We start from the raw sequence: 12,963 nt of genomic DNA, 5'->3' as shown, positions 1-12,963 counted from the left end.
ATGACTATCCTCCTCTCTCTCTCTCTCTCTCTCTCTCTCTCTCTCTCTCTCTCTCTCTCTCTCTCGCTCTCTCTGTCTCTCTCTATATATATCTCTCTCTCTCTTCTCTTCTCTCCAGGTAATGATTTGTTCCTTGTTGCGGTACATGAGCTGGGCCATGCCCTGGGCCTGGAACACTCCAACAACCCAATGGCCATCATGGCTCCTTTCTACCAGTGGATGGAAACGGACGACTTTCAACTGCCCGAGGATGACCTCAGGGGAATACAACAGATCTATGGTGAGTTGGCCCTCTGCGACAAAACTACTGGTATATGGACCTGATAATGTTGGCTGTAAGAGCTTTGGTTTTCAGTGTTTTAGTCTGATTTTTGGCACTGCAGTATAACTGCATAATAGTGGGGAGTTCCAGCCCTGGGCACCCCTGTGTTTAGAACCCTGATTGAAGTTGGAATAGTCTGAGGTCTGTGTTTCCACTCTACATGCCTCCTCCCCACAGCTCTAAGTGGAAAATCAGCCTGCTGACTCACATATCCACTTATCTAGCTTGGGCAAAACCAGGACACAGCTACCAATTATGAGATCAGTTGGAGGACAAATCTCTGAGCCCTTGATTTCCTTTTAGGACTTTGGAGTGGAGAGTCACATCTAACTGCTTTTATTTCATGTGTTTATCACTTTATCTTCTTTAGGTCAGCCAGACGGTACACCCACCCAGGCTCTTCCCACTGTCACTCCTCGCCGGCCAGCCCAGCCAGAACCCAAACCCCCCAACTCTCCCCCCAACTCTCCCCCCAACTCTCCCCCCAAGTCACCCCCCAACTCTCCTCCCAAGTCACCCCCCAACTCTCCTCCCAAGTCACCCCCCAACTCTCCTCCCAACACTCCCCCTAGATCTCCTCCTAACTCTCCCCCCAACGCCCCACCCCGGAGGCCAGACAAGCCCCGCACGACTGACCGCCCAGACCACTACGGCCCAAACATCTGTGAAGGAAACTTCGACACGGTCACCATGCTCAGGGGAGAGATGTTTGTGTTCAAGGTGAGGACCTCAGACTGCCTTCCTACACATATGAGATGAGTTGATTCAGTCTCAGCGTGGCTGCAAAGAACAGATTGCTCTTGGATGGCTGCATGACCTACTTACAGTACTGTCACTAGCTGGCTACCACCTGGTTACTCTACCGTGCACCTTAGAGGCTGCTGCCCTATGTACATAGTCATGGAATACGGGTCACTTTAATAATGATTACATACTGTTTTACCCACTTCATATGTATATACTATATTCTAGTCAAGGCCTATCCTATTTAACTATTGCTAAACATATACTATTCTCCAGATATACTACATATTCTGTCCATATACTGTCTATGGTCTATACACCCCATCACATATATACATATGTATTTATATTTACACTCCAGACTCCCGACATTGCTCGTCCTAATATTTCTGTATTTCTTAATTCCATAATTTAACTTTTTAGATTTGTGTGTATTGTTGTGTACTGTTGGATATTACTGCACTGTTGGAGCGAGGAACACAAGAATTTCGCTGCAGACGCAATAGCATCTGCTAACTGTGTGACCGATAAAATGTGATTTGATTTGATCTCGCAGGTCATTTGATCAAAGGCTGGTCTTATTGCAGCCAGTGGGCGTGATAACCATGATGCTGTCTGTGTGTGTCTCTCTGTAGTGCAGTAAAATCTGCTCTCCCCAGGCTAGGATCATCTGGAGAGCCTTATGGGCAGTTGGTTCAGGGCCTGGGTTCAATTGGGCCCTAAGCTGTAAAACCTCAGAGCCGTTCTATTTTATGACCTGGAGCCCCGTAAAGAGGAGAGGAGCAGCCCTCTCTAAGTCTCAGATGTGCCTTAACAACTGCAGGACCAACCAGTCCAGGGCTGCGTCGATGGATCTCGTTTGAACCATTTGTTGGGCCATTTGCCGACAGCTGGAGAGGATTTCACTGTTTATGCTTCAGTTGATGTGGTTGACTCTTGTCTTTTGTATGAAAAGAGCCTGTGCTTGACTAGGACGGGAGCTCGCCGGAGCCGAGTACCGGCACCTAAAATGTTTTACTGCTTAAGCTCCTGCTCTTCATTTAGAATATTAGCTCAAAGGTATCTAGCACCTACATACAAATATAAACAGGGCAGGCACCTGTTTCAGTCCAAGTCTAGCACTGAAAAGAGCCATGTTCTCTCTACTGCACCCCTCTTTCTTTCGAAGTTGGTTGTCTCTTTTTTCCCCAAGAACTGCCATTTGCCTTGACTTCCGTTATCTGTCTCTCTGGCCAACTGTCTCTGTGGGAGAGGGCAGAGGAGGTGTACATGACAGACACCATAGAGTTGGAGGGTTATGTAGATATGAGAGCAGGGGGGAAAAGAGTCATCTTTGACTGTGCTGCGCTCTTTCGTCATTGCGCTTTATTTGACGTAGTATACATCAGCTTTACGACAGACTGCAGCTTCACAAAGCCGTCTCTCTGCGGATGCCCCCGGCCTATTTTTTAGGAAAGGTACCATCGAGCCCAGAATGTCTCTGACATTGAGTAGTGTTCACAGAAAGTCGCATCTGGTCAGTTCTCTTTTCTCTTGTGCGCCTGTGAGGCTCCACAGTCGGTACATTTGACTCGTGCGGGTGTTTTTTTCTTCTTCAGAAACGTAATTACACTTCTGTCATCTCTCTTCTCTTCCTGCCTCTCTCCGTGTTGGAGTAGGTTAGATGCAGGGCAGGTCTGCTTTAAATGATGCTCTGTTCACTAACAGGCTGCGCTTCCCCGCTTGATGGACAAAGACAAGAGCTGCTGCCAGGAGGATGCAACTCTTAGCTTTTACCATTAATGCTGACAGCCCAATGCTATTAACTTACCGCTAATGAATGAGTTTGCAGATCTGTGAGGTCGTTTTTGGAAAGCACTCCGAGTCCCACACCGAGAGCGCGATTTTCCCTCTTGTACCGTTTCAGACGTGTTTTGTGCTGACTTAAAGCAAACAGAGCAGTTCAACCAGTTGAACTACTTCATTTAAATCCAACTCGTAAAATGCTCCTCGTGCAACATGCAGCAAGCCCAAGCCAGTTCCAACAGTAATTGGCACACGCGATATGCTCAGTGTTGTGGTCGTGGGTATTAATAGCCTTCTAGCATTGCCTTTAGTTATTTCATTGTCCGTTCTGGCAGGATTGTCATGTAGTGCAGGCTTTCGGATGCGCTTGGGAGCCCGACCACCCGGCAGCAGGCTTCTCCCGAACCCCAAACGCTGCTGGAACAGAGCCTGTGTTAAAGTCAGGTGACAGAGAGAGTGCGGGCTAGCAGCTGTTTCCCCCACCTTTTTAAATGGGACTCAATGTGCCCTCTCTTTCTAAAGACGGGACCCTGCCCTCTCTTTTAGACACTGCAGAGTATGCCATGGTGGTGAAAGGGAAGGGGGGAGTGTGTGGCGTGGAGAGGGGTGGGGTTAGTGGATGTAGAGGAGGAGGGAGGGGTGGGGGCTGGGTGTTAGAACAGACGGTTTTAATTTAGAGGCCCTTGGCTGCGTTCCTGGGTCTGGTTTCTATATTAGACAGATCTGAAGTAATCTCAAGCTCTGGGCCTGAGCCAACGAGATGGAGGGAATGTGAAGGTCAAGCTCGGACGCCCACCGCACCATGTGACTAGGGACTTACTGAGGACGCACTGACAGACAGACAGACAGACAGAGAGAGAGAGAGAGAGAGAGAGAGAGAGAGAGAGAGAGAGAGAGAGAGAGAGAGAGAGAGAGAGAGAGAGAGAGAGAGAGAGAGAGAGAGAGAGAGAGAGAGAGAGAGAGAGAGAGAGAGAGAGAGAGAGAGAGAGAGAGAGAGAGAGAGAGAGAGAGAGAGAGAGAGAGAGAGAGAGAGAGAGAGAGAGAGAGAGAGAGAGAGAGAGAGAGAGAGAGCAGATGTGTATGTAGTGAATGCGTTATTGAAATATTTCTCCTATTGATTGATCCAAACTGTTGAACGTGGTTGTGAAGACTTCCTCCTCCAGGCAATGTGCTGAACAGGCTCTGATAGAGAGGAGAGGTTCAGGAACTATCAGGCACATGGCCCATCATGTTTGGCACTCTCTGTTCCTCTCTCCCATATGTTTCTGCAGTTTACTGACTGCGTGATGGTACTAAACTGCTGATACGCAGTGTTGCGTCCATTTCTTGTGTGCAGGCAGCAGCTCCCAGCTAGGTCTGCAGCTCCAGAGAGCCATGTCACAGGCAGGCAGGGTCAGAGGTTAGAGGTCAGGCTGAGCAGTAGAGTTCCAGTGGATGTGCCCTCTAACAGCTCTCCCCGCTCTTTTCTGACAGGGTCGCTGGTTCTGGAGGGTGCGGAGGAACAGGGTCCTGGACAACTACCCAATGCCCATTGGTCACTTCTGGAGGGGACTGCCTGGGGACATCGATGCAGCCTACGAGAGACACGATGGGAAATTTGTCTTCTTTAAAGGTATTTGTACTCTCCTAATCGCATGTGCACGCACGCGTAAGACTACAGGCAGGCGCGGAGGAATACATACGAACGCGCGCGCACACACACGCACGCGCGCACACACACACACAGTCAGTCATTGTTTTTTATTTTTAATTAGGGTTAAACAGAGGAGAAATAGTCCAACTCAGAGGCCTGGAATAGTGGTTGTTAATGTGTTGAAGTAGCAGCAATGACAAAACAACTGAATGCTTTGGTTACACTATAATGAAGCATTGTTGCTGGTACTAAAATAGATTCACAAACATTGTTTCAATCCTCTGTGTGTGCAGTGTGTGCATTTTCTTTTTACGCTAGTGTGCCTTGGAGATTAAACCTAAAGCTGTTAGTGTTTTCCACATTACAATTTAATTACAGTTGAGCAGTGAGTAAACATTGCTAATTCCACATTTACACCTATTTCTGCAGATAGTAAGTGTTTCTTGATCTCCACATTCACTTTAGCATGGATCCCCAAATGTATTGTAACCTCGAATAGTATATTACGGACAAACAGTCTTTGGATTGATCGAAGAGATGATGTTTCTGTCTAAATGGAAAAGATAATGACATCGTCAAGTTGAAATGCGAGGACTGGAGATCCCTAGAGTTTTGCGCTGCAATGCAATTCAGATTTGGCTAGACATGAGATCTCCTTGGTGGCAGTGAATGCCCATTGGCTCAAGCTGTAATCCTCCCCAGACTCCTCATTCGGTCACAACTACCTCGTTCCTCCCTGCGCCGTTGCCATAGAAACCGTCCCATGCCCCCAAACACTTTAGGTTTTAACTTTCATTTAGATCATTTTCCCTCATTAGGTTGACATAAAAAGTGCTTTTGCTGCTATAAGATTTTTCGCCCAGACTTCATTGCGGTTTTCTATTGATTTCCCCCCCACCTCCTCCTCAATTGTTAAACCACAAATGTAATAATATCCTTTGGAGAACCTACTCAATATGATATGTCTGTAGAGGTTATTATAGATCCCGCTGGCATCACTTTGTTCCATGAATTGTGTAACCAGAAACAGTGAAAGACAGATGAAGATAGTGAAAATGCTTTTTGGGGAGATATTTGAGCTGTAGCTTTTTAAGACAGCTGGCTCTCCCTGAGAAAGTCTTCAGGGCAAATGATGTCATTGGCAAGGCCTTCTGAAATTTGGATGACAGCCATAGCAAAGAAACGAAGGGACCAAAAGTTGGCCTGCAACATCTGGCAAATGTGAGGGAGAGAGTTGCATCAGCCGTTTGTCTCCAGATGCTGACTGCAAAGGTTTTGTTTTCAATGTTGAACTGGGCCAGGAGAATAGAAAGCAGGGCATACGGATGGTGCCTCTGTGTCTAACATACTGTAAAACAATAAAAGAAAATGACTCGCCATGTCCTCGACATTTCCACTCAAACCAAAGCTGTGCATAAACACAATTTCACTCTCTATTATGTCCACTATTGGGGCATGCTAGCCAGCAAATAAACAAGACTGTAATGTAATGGCGGGTTAACAGTTTCCATAGCGATCTCCAGGGTTGTGAGTGGTAGTTGTTGGAAAGGGAAAGTCCCTATGCTCCACAAAGGACCGTTAACCATGAATGCCTTTCTCCCTCCCTCTTTCTCTCCATCCATCCCTCCCTCCTGAATTATTATGTCCCACAAAATATCTGTCTTCCCTTTCCTGACGTATCTGTTCCCCCACCCCTCCTACACCACTGTACTTCTCCTCTCCTCCCCCTTCCTCTCCTCCACCTGTAGAGAATAAGTACTGGTTGTTCAGGGAGGCAAACCTGGAGCCTGGTTACCCCCAGGAGCTGACAGACTACGGCAGGGACATCCCCTATGACAAGATAGAGACAGCCATCTGGTGGGAACCATCAGGTTTCACATACTTCTTCAAAGGAGACTGGTAAGGAAGGGACTCTCCTAGTTATCTGTGAATTGTTGCCCTTTTCCATGTTGACCGAAGGAGTTTCCATCATGCGTTCACTACTGTAAATTGTCTTATTTTTGGGCTACGGAATATGTTTTTGCACAATTACGATCACATCATGCCTGATTTAACATGCATGCTGTATAGGGGTTTAACATACTGTTATTCTCTCCCTCTCGTCTCTAGGTACTGGCGCTTTAACGAACAGTCCCGTGCAGTAGACAAGGACTACCCCAAGCCAATCAGTGTGTGGGGCTCTGCGGTCCCGTCCTCTCCCAAGGGGGCTTTCCTCAGCGATGATGGAGGTGAGAGAGGCGAGAGGGGGGGCCAAGAGAATGCCAGTAATGGACACTCTAAACAAAGGAGAAGGGTGGGTCTGGTCAATCAGAGAGAGAGCGAGAGGGGGGGGAGAGGGATGGAGAGAAAGAGAGCTTAGTGTAGGGTTGATGAGCTGAGTAGGGGGAAAAAGTGACATTCATTTGAAAGGATGAAGAAAAAGGTGTTTTTTTTGGCTGTCTTTCTTTTCCCCAGAACCGTACTGTGTTTACTGCCTCAATCAATGCCGTGGATAAGTATTTGATTATCATAATAGTGTATTTAGTACTCAACATTCTGCCCCTGTCTTCCCCTCCCAGCTTATACATATTTCTACAAGGGATCCAAATACTGGAAGTTTGACAACCACAGGATGAAGAGCGAGCCGGGCTACCCTAAATCCATCCTGAGGGACTTCATGGGCTGCAGTGTGGACCTGGACCCAGACAGAGACAGGGACACCGACGCAGGCCGCAAGGTCCCCGAAGTGGATCGCCCGCCCTTCAACCCTGACGCAGGCCGGGACAAGGAGCGGGACAAGGATCAGGACCGTACCAACGATGTAGACTATAAGGACGAGAGAGAAGAGGAGACCAACGAGGTGGACGTGGTGCTGAAGATCGACGAGAGCGAGACGCGCACTATGAACATCATCATGGTGACAGTACCCCTGGTCCTGGTGCTGTGCATCCTGGGACTGATCTACGCCATCATCAACACACTGAAGAGGAAAGGAACTCCCAAACTTCTGGTCCACTGCAAACGCTCCATGCAGGACTGGGTGTGACCTCTGACCCACTTAATAACCCCCCCCCCCCCCCCCCCCACAACCTGAACCCTACCCTCATTCCTCTATCTTCTCATCCAAAACATGGTAGTAGAGACATACGTGCAAATACATACACACACATGACGCACACGCACACACACACACACACACACAGCAAACATAAACACATACACCTAACTCGTTCCCCTCCCATGGTGCTCTACCGAATGAGTTGACTGTAGTCTATTTATATCAGAACGTTTGCACATAGTTTTTTTGTTTGGTTCATATTGTGTGTGTGAGTCTTTTTTTCTAAACCAGGAAGTGTCTGCATTATTCTCTCTCTCTCTCTGCCCGTTACAGTGGGTTTCTCTGAGATAACTTCCATCTGGTTCTTGGATTAGCCTTCGAAAGGAAAACAGACTTAACAGAGCGATAGAGAGAGAGACTGCAGCACAGAATGAAGGGAGTGAAGGAGGTTTGATTCTGTGAAAAGCAGAGAGCCCCCCCCCCCCCATCCCACTCCTCCCTCCCACCTCCTCCCTCCCTCAGGACTCCTACAGCTGAAGCAGGCCTACTGCACATCAGGTATCAACAGGAGAGAGATCAGTGTAAATAGTGTCACTTTTTGAACTGCAACTCACCCAATGCCTTTTGTCACGATACCTTCCATGTTGAACAGCCACTAACTGAACTTTTGGTTTTCTCATCTGTTTTTAATTCAAGGGCACCATGGATGATATTGGAAATCTTGTCCATACTTTATAGACAACTTTCACAAACGTTTGGCTTATTCAACCAAACATGGTCCCGTGGTGCCTTTTTCATTTCTAACCTTGTTTCGGTCCTATTAACGGCGGCAATGAGAGTTTGAGTTGTTATGATTAGGGAAGGATTGGAAAAGAAAGGTGCTTCTTTCCTTCTTTTCTTTCTTTTTTTTAAGACAAAGGCAATTCACTGTGAAATGACTCTGTGTGGGACATGGAGGAGCAGTTGAGGTGCTGAGGTAGGAGAGAGACAGGGGGTATTGAACGAATATCCACTGGGCAAAAACAAATTGAATCAATGTTGTTTTCACATCATTTCAATGTGAGGATGTTGAATTAAGGTGGAAAACTGATTGGATTTGCAAAAAGTCACCACGTAAGGGAATCAAATTTTTCCACCAAACTTTTAACCTAAATCCAACCCAGCTAGCACATTTGGTTCCTTGAAGGTTGTGGGAACAGACCTTTTTGGTTATCCATTGGTTCTGGGAAAGAAGCCAAACATTTCCTGAATAGTAAAACGGAATGTCTTTTAAACGTTCTGAGAATGGAAGTGAACATTTTGCCTGTTCTGGGAACGTTCATTTGTAGGTTGCAGGGAGGTTGTCAGAACGTTTTACTATGGTTCCCTGAAAGTTTTCCTGTGAGGTTTTATTAATGTTCTGAGGTGGAAATTGTAGGTTATTTGAAGGTAATTAAATAAAGTTCTGGGAATAAGACTTTTAATACTACTGCTATCTTAGGTGAACTGTTTTGAACTCCAAGCACAGATAGGACACATGGAAATTCACCTTCTTAGGAACTTATGATATTCTGCTCTCTCTCCATGGACTTATTAGTCCATTGATGCTGAGAACGGAATGTATGTTTTTAAATAACATACTTAGAACGTTCTTTGAACGTTACTAATGTTTTATGGAACCTTTTATTAATGTTTCTGAGAAGATTACTTTAAATAGAACCATGAGGAAACCTGCAGAAAACTTTATGCTGAAGTACTGAAATTCCCACGGAAGAACGTTGTTTCTTAAACAGTACTGACATTCCAACCTAAGAAATATAAGGTTCTCAGAACTTTATGAGCTAGCTGGGTACCCTGCACCATTCCCAGAACATTGTGGGAAGGTTTTATGCAAAATAACCAGAGGACAACCACGCTCTCACCAAGCTCAAAGAAATGTGATTCTCAGAACATTATGTGCTAGCTGGGAATGACATGCTGAAATGTTGTGTTGATTTCATGTTGAATTGAAGTTAGTTGACAACTCAACCAAAATTAAATCAAACTAGAGTTTGAAATAACATCTGTGCCCAGTAGGTAAGAGATTGACTGACACTTTTCATCTGAGAAATACTTGGAACCAGCGATACTTCAGCCTCCTGAAATGTTTTAATAAATATAATTCAAGTAATGCACCACACAATGAGCCCTCTCTCTGTAATACCCTACTCCCCTAGATTTAAATAGATTGGAGGGCTCTCTCTCTCTCTCTCGCTCTGAGCTTGGTCTAGAGAAGTATTCCTCTGAACATACTCAGAAAATGTCAGCGCATCCTCTCATTTAAAATAGCAGGTGTTTTAAAATATTGTTAACCTCCAGCCTAGAATCTTAGGCCTTCTCTGTACCAAAGCAGGCTTCTTTTCATTTTCTAGGAGGTCCAAACGGAGAGACAGACTTTACCAGAGAGGGAGAAGGGGAACGAGAGAGGGCGTGAGAGGCTAGAGATCTACATAGGGAGTTCAAAGACAGAAACCTTATCTGTTAAGTGTTTGGGAAGGCTTACAGTCTGTTCCTGGATTGTTTTGCCCAGATGTTGGTGATTGTTGGAGGGAGTTGGGGAGGCTGCAAGGCAGGCTGAGTGAGAGACCAGAGGTCCATTCCTACAGCTGAGTAAGGCAGTAGGGGGAGTGAGGGAGAGGAGCTCACTGCGGGGCTCTTCCTGTAAGGATTATTATTGGCACTGTATCCCATGACCCACATTCACTAGCTCCAGAGAAGGAACTGTGGAGTCTATTCTCTGATACCAAAGGGAAATAGTAGCACGCAGTGTATGTAACTTCTTTATTTCTCACATTGTTATGTATTCCCTATGCTCTTGTCTTCGACCACAAAGGCGCATGTACAGTATGCATACGTCTGGTAGATTTACTAGCAGCCCAAAAGATACTGAGAAAGGATTTGCTGTAAGTTAGAGATAAGTCATTTTACACTCAGATACCTGGCAGCTTTCACTGTTTACCATCCGTCAAACAGTAGTTGTGATGAACATGTCTGTCTGAGGCATCGACAGGGGTGGGGTAGGTGCACTGAGGATGCGTGAGATGCTTCAATAATACCACTGAGATGGGGGAAGGCCAGTTAAAAGGGCTATTATAAATATTATTGACAGCGGAGAGGAATCACTGTCATGAGAGGTCCTGCGTGTGTCAGTGATGGATCCCGCTCGATGGGGTTGCTAGGAGACCGCCTCTGCCCATTGCCCTCTCATTGTGCTGCGAGGTTGAGAGGGGAGTTAATCAGAGGTAAAAGCCTTCCCTCTCTCTTCTCCCCCCTGACTACCCCACCCGTCCCCATCCACCCACCCATCCTGTCCAAATCAATGGTAAAATCACCATCAGCAGGCCTAGAAGGTATCTGGACAAACTCAAAAAATGCTCACTCATTGTCTGAGACCCAGTCCATGCCTTACTTGCTCTCTCTTTATATGGGATAGCTAGTATCTTTGTGCCTGTATGGAGTAGACTATCACTGCGAGTCCCAGACCTTTGTGGCTGTTTGTGTTCCTAGTATGTCTGTCTCTTAGTGTGGATTTAGTTTCCAACTGTTTCTCGGTGTGTCTGAGACGTCTCCCCAATAAGACACTGTAGTCCCCAACGATGCCTGCCTTAGAACTAGCTCAAGCAGATGCAACGGAAATGTGGGAAATTTCACAAAGGAACTGCCTGCTTGAAGGCAACTAGAGCCTTTATAAGAGCACTCTGGGATTGAGTCCAAGACTGCTTTGGTTTTTTTCCTTTTTTCTTTTGTTTTTCATGAGAACTGTTTAGAACACTACAGCAATGAAAAATACAGCAACGAAAAATACAGTTATGGAAAATACACCAATGAAAAATACAGTTATGAAAAATACAGCAATGAAAAATACAGTTATGAAAAATACAGTTATGAAAAATACAACAATGAAAAATACAGCAATGAAAAATACAGTTATGAAAAATACAGCAATGAAAAATACAGTTATGAAAAATACAGCAATGAAAAATACAGTTATGAAAAATACAACAATGAAAAAATACAGTTAAGAAAAATACAGTTATGAAATATTAGGTCAGGGATTGATTGAGGTATCAACACCCTCTGTGTATGTGTTTGGTGTGAGTTTTTTCGAGTGCTATTACTCTGTAGTCGCCTCTAGTAACTTTACTCTAGCCTTACAGTATCACTACTTGCTCTCTCTCTCTGTTCAACACCACTCTACTCTTCTGCGCTCGTCTGGTCTACTCTGCAGCCCGTCTAGGCCCTGCCTTGGCCCCAGGGGGACTGTAACAATGGTCTCTCTCACAAAGTGCAGCATTGTCCTCCATTCTGTCATTGCTCCGGCCCAGCAGGAAGGCAGGCTGAGCCCTAGGCCAGGATCCGGATGCTTCCTTCCTCCCACAATCCCACTCTGTCCCTCCCCGCAGCTCTGTCATGGCCAGGGAGGGAGCAGAGCAGCCAAGGCGGTCTGATGTTTTATATCCAAGATAGACAGGAACCCAGCAGACTATGTTGGTTCTATATATTCCGTTAGTTGTTGTTTGTGGCCAGTGCATTTCACAGGCATCCTGTACAGTTGCTTCATATCGTATCTCGCGGTTAACCACTAGCTTGACCAAAATGGTTTTGTTATTCATTGCAATCAACAACCACACAGGATGCCAGACTGCTCTTTGTGGAGGAAAAGAGAGATATGTTAGAAAGATGACATGATGTCAAGAGAAAGGGGTTAATTTTGATCCCTGCGTTCGATGTCTCAATCCTCTGTTTGATGTCTGTCAAGATCCAGAGGTTGACGGGGAAAATGATCGTTGCACTTCAGTTGAGTCGTCAACGTCTCGACTCCAGACACACACTCAGTCGGTGTACATCCCTATCCCAGAGTGCATCTCACCTTACTCACTCAGCTGAGCTTGAACAACTGAAACCACTACACGCTATTAACTCTCAACTGACTTACGGTAGACTGCTCCTCCCAGGTCCTTGGAAAACCAGGCAACTAAAAGCCTACTAGGCGCAGCGTTACATCTCACAAATGTTTTAAAAACGTTACAGCAATGTTGTGTGAAAGTTACTACCCGGGTAATGCTTCAGTGAGTAGTTTTTTTTATTTTTTAAACCTCACCACGCCTATTAACATTGATGGGATGAAAATAAAAAAGTTCATTTGTCTGTGTGATTATCATGATTATTTTGAATATTCATTCAGTTTGTTTAATTATGTGCCGTTTTTTTTCTCCGAATTCTTCTTTCAACTTCGTAGGATTTCTTTTTTTTGTACTTTGAATAACATTCCGTGTGTGTTTTTATTTCGTTTTGCTGTAGAACGTGAAGATTTGATACATTTGCGGTGTGTGTTCACCTCCTGTTGAGTGTGTTAACGATCCATGCTGGACATGTACACAATAAAACGCTCGAAAAACAAAGAAGTCGAGTAGTCCAAAGTGA

At 45.5% G+C, this 12,963-nt stretch overlaps 1 protein-coding gene across 1 annotated transcript in view; it reads left to right on the top strand.

Moving 5' to 3' along the window:
• Nucleotides 1-12,963, top strand: part of LOC109874316 (matrix metalloproteinase-15) — a 25,158-nt gene extending 12,195 nt beyond the window's left edge. Inside the window, exons 5-10 of the mRNA XM_031809195.1 lie at nt 119-280; nt 693-1,042; nt 4,325-4,463; nt 6,233-6,383; nt 6,594-6,712; nt 7,043-12,963. Of these exons, the coding sequence (XP_031665055.1) occupies nt 119-280; nt 693-1,042; nt 4,325-4,463; nt 6,233-6,383; nt 6,594-6,712; nt 7,043-7,509 (1,388 nt within the window). The 3' untranslated portion in view covers nt 7,510-12,963. The remainder of the gene's footprint in view (nt 1-118; nt 281-692; nt 1,043-4,324; nt 4,464-6,232; nt 6,384-6,593; nt 6,713-7,042) is intronic.

Source organism: Oncorhynchus kisutch, linkage group LG3 (genome assembly GCF_002021735.2).
Source record: "Oncorhynchus kisutch isolate 150728-3 linkage group LG3, Okis_V2, whole genome shotgun sequence".
NCBI lineage: Eukaryota > Metazoa > Chordata > Actinopteri > Salmoniformes > Salmonidae > Oncorhynchus > Oncorhynchus kisutch.
Note: the sequence above shows the minus strand (reverse complement) of the source record. Positions and strands in the feature narration are given on the sequence as shown.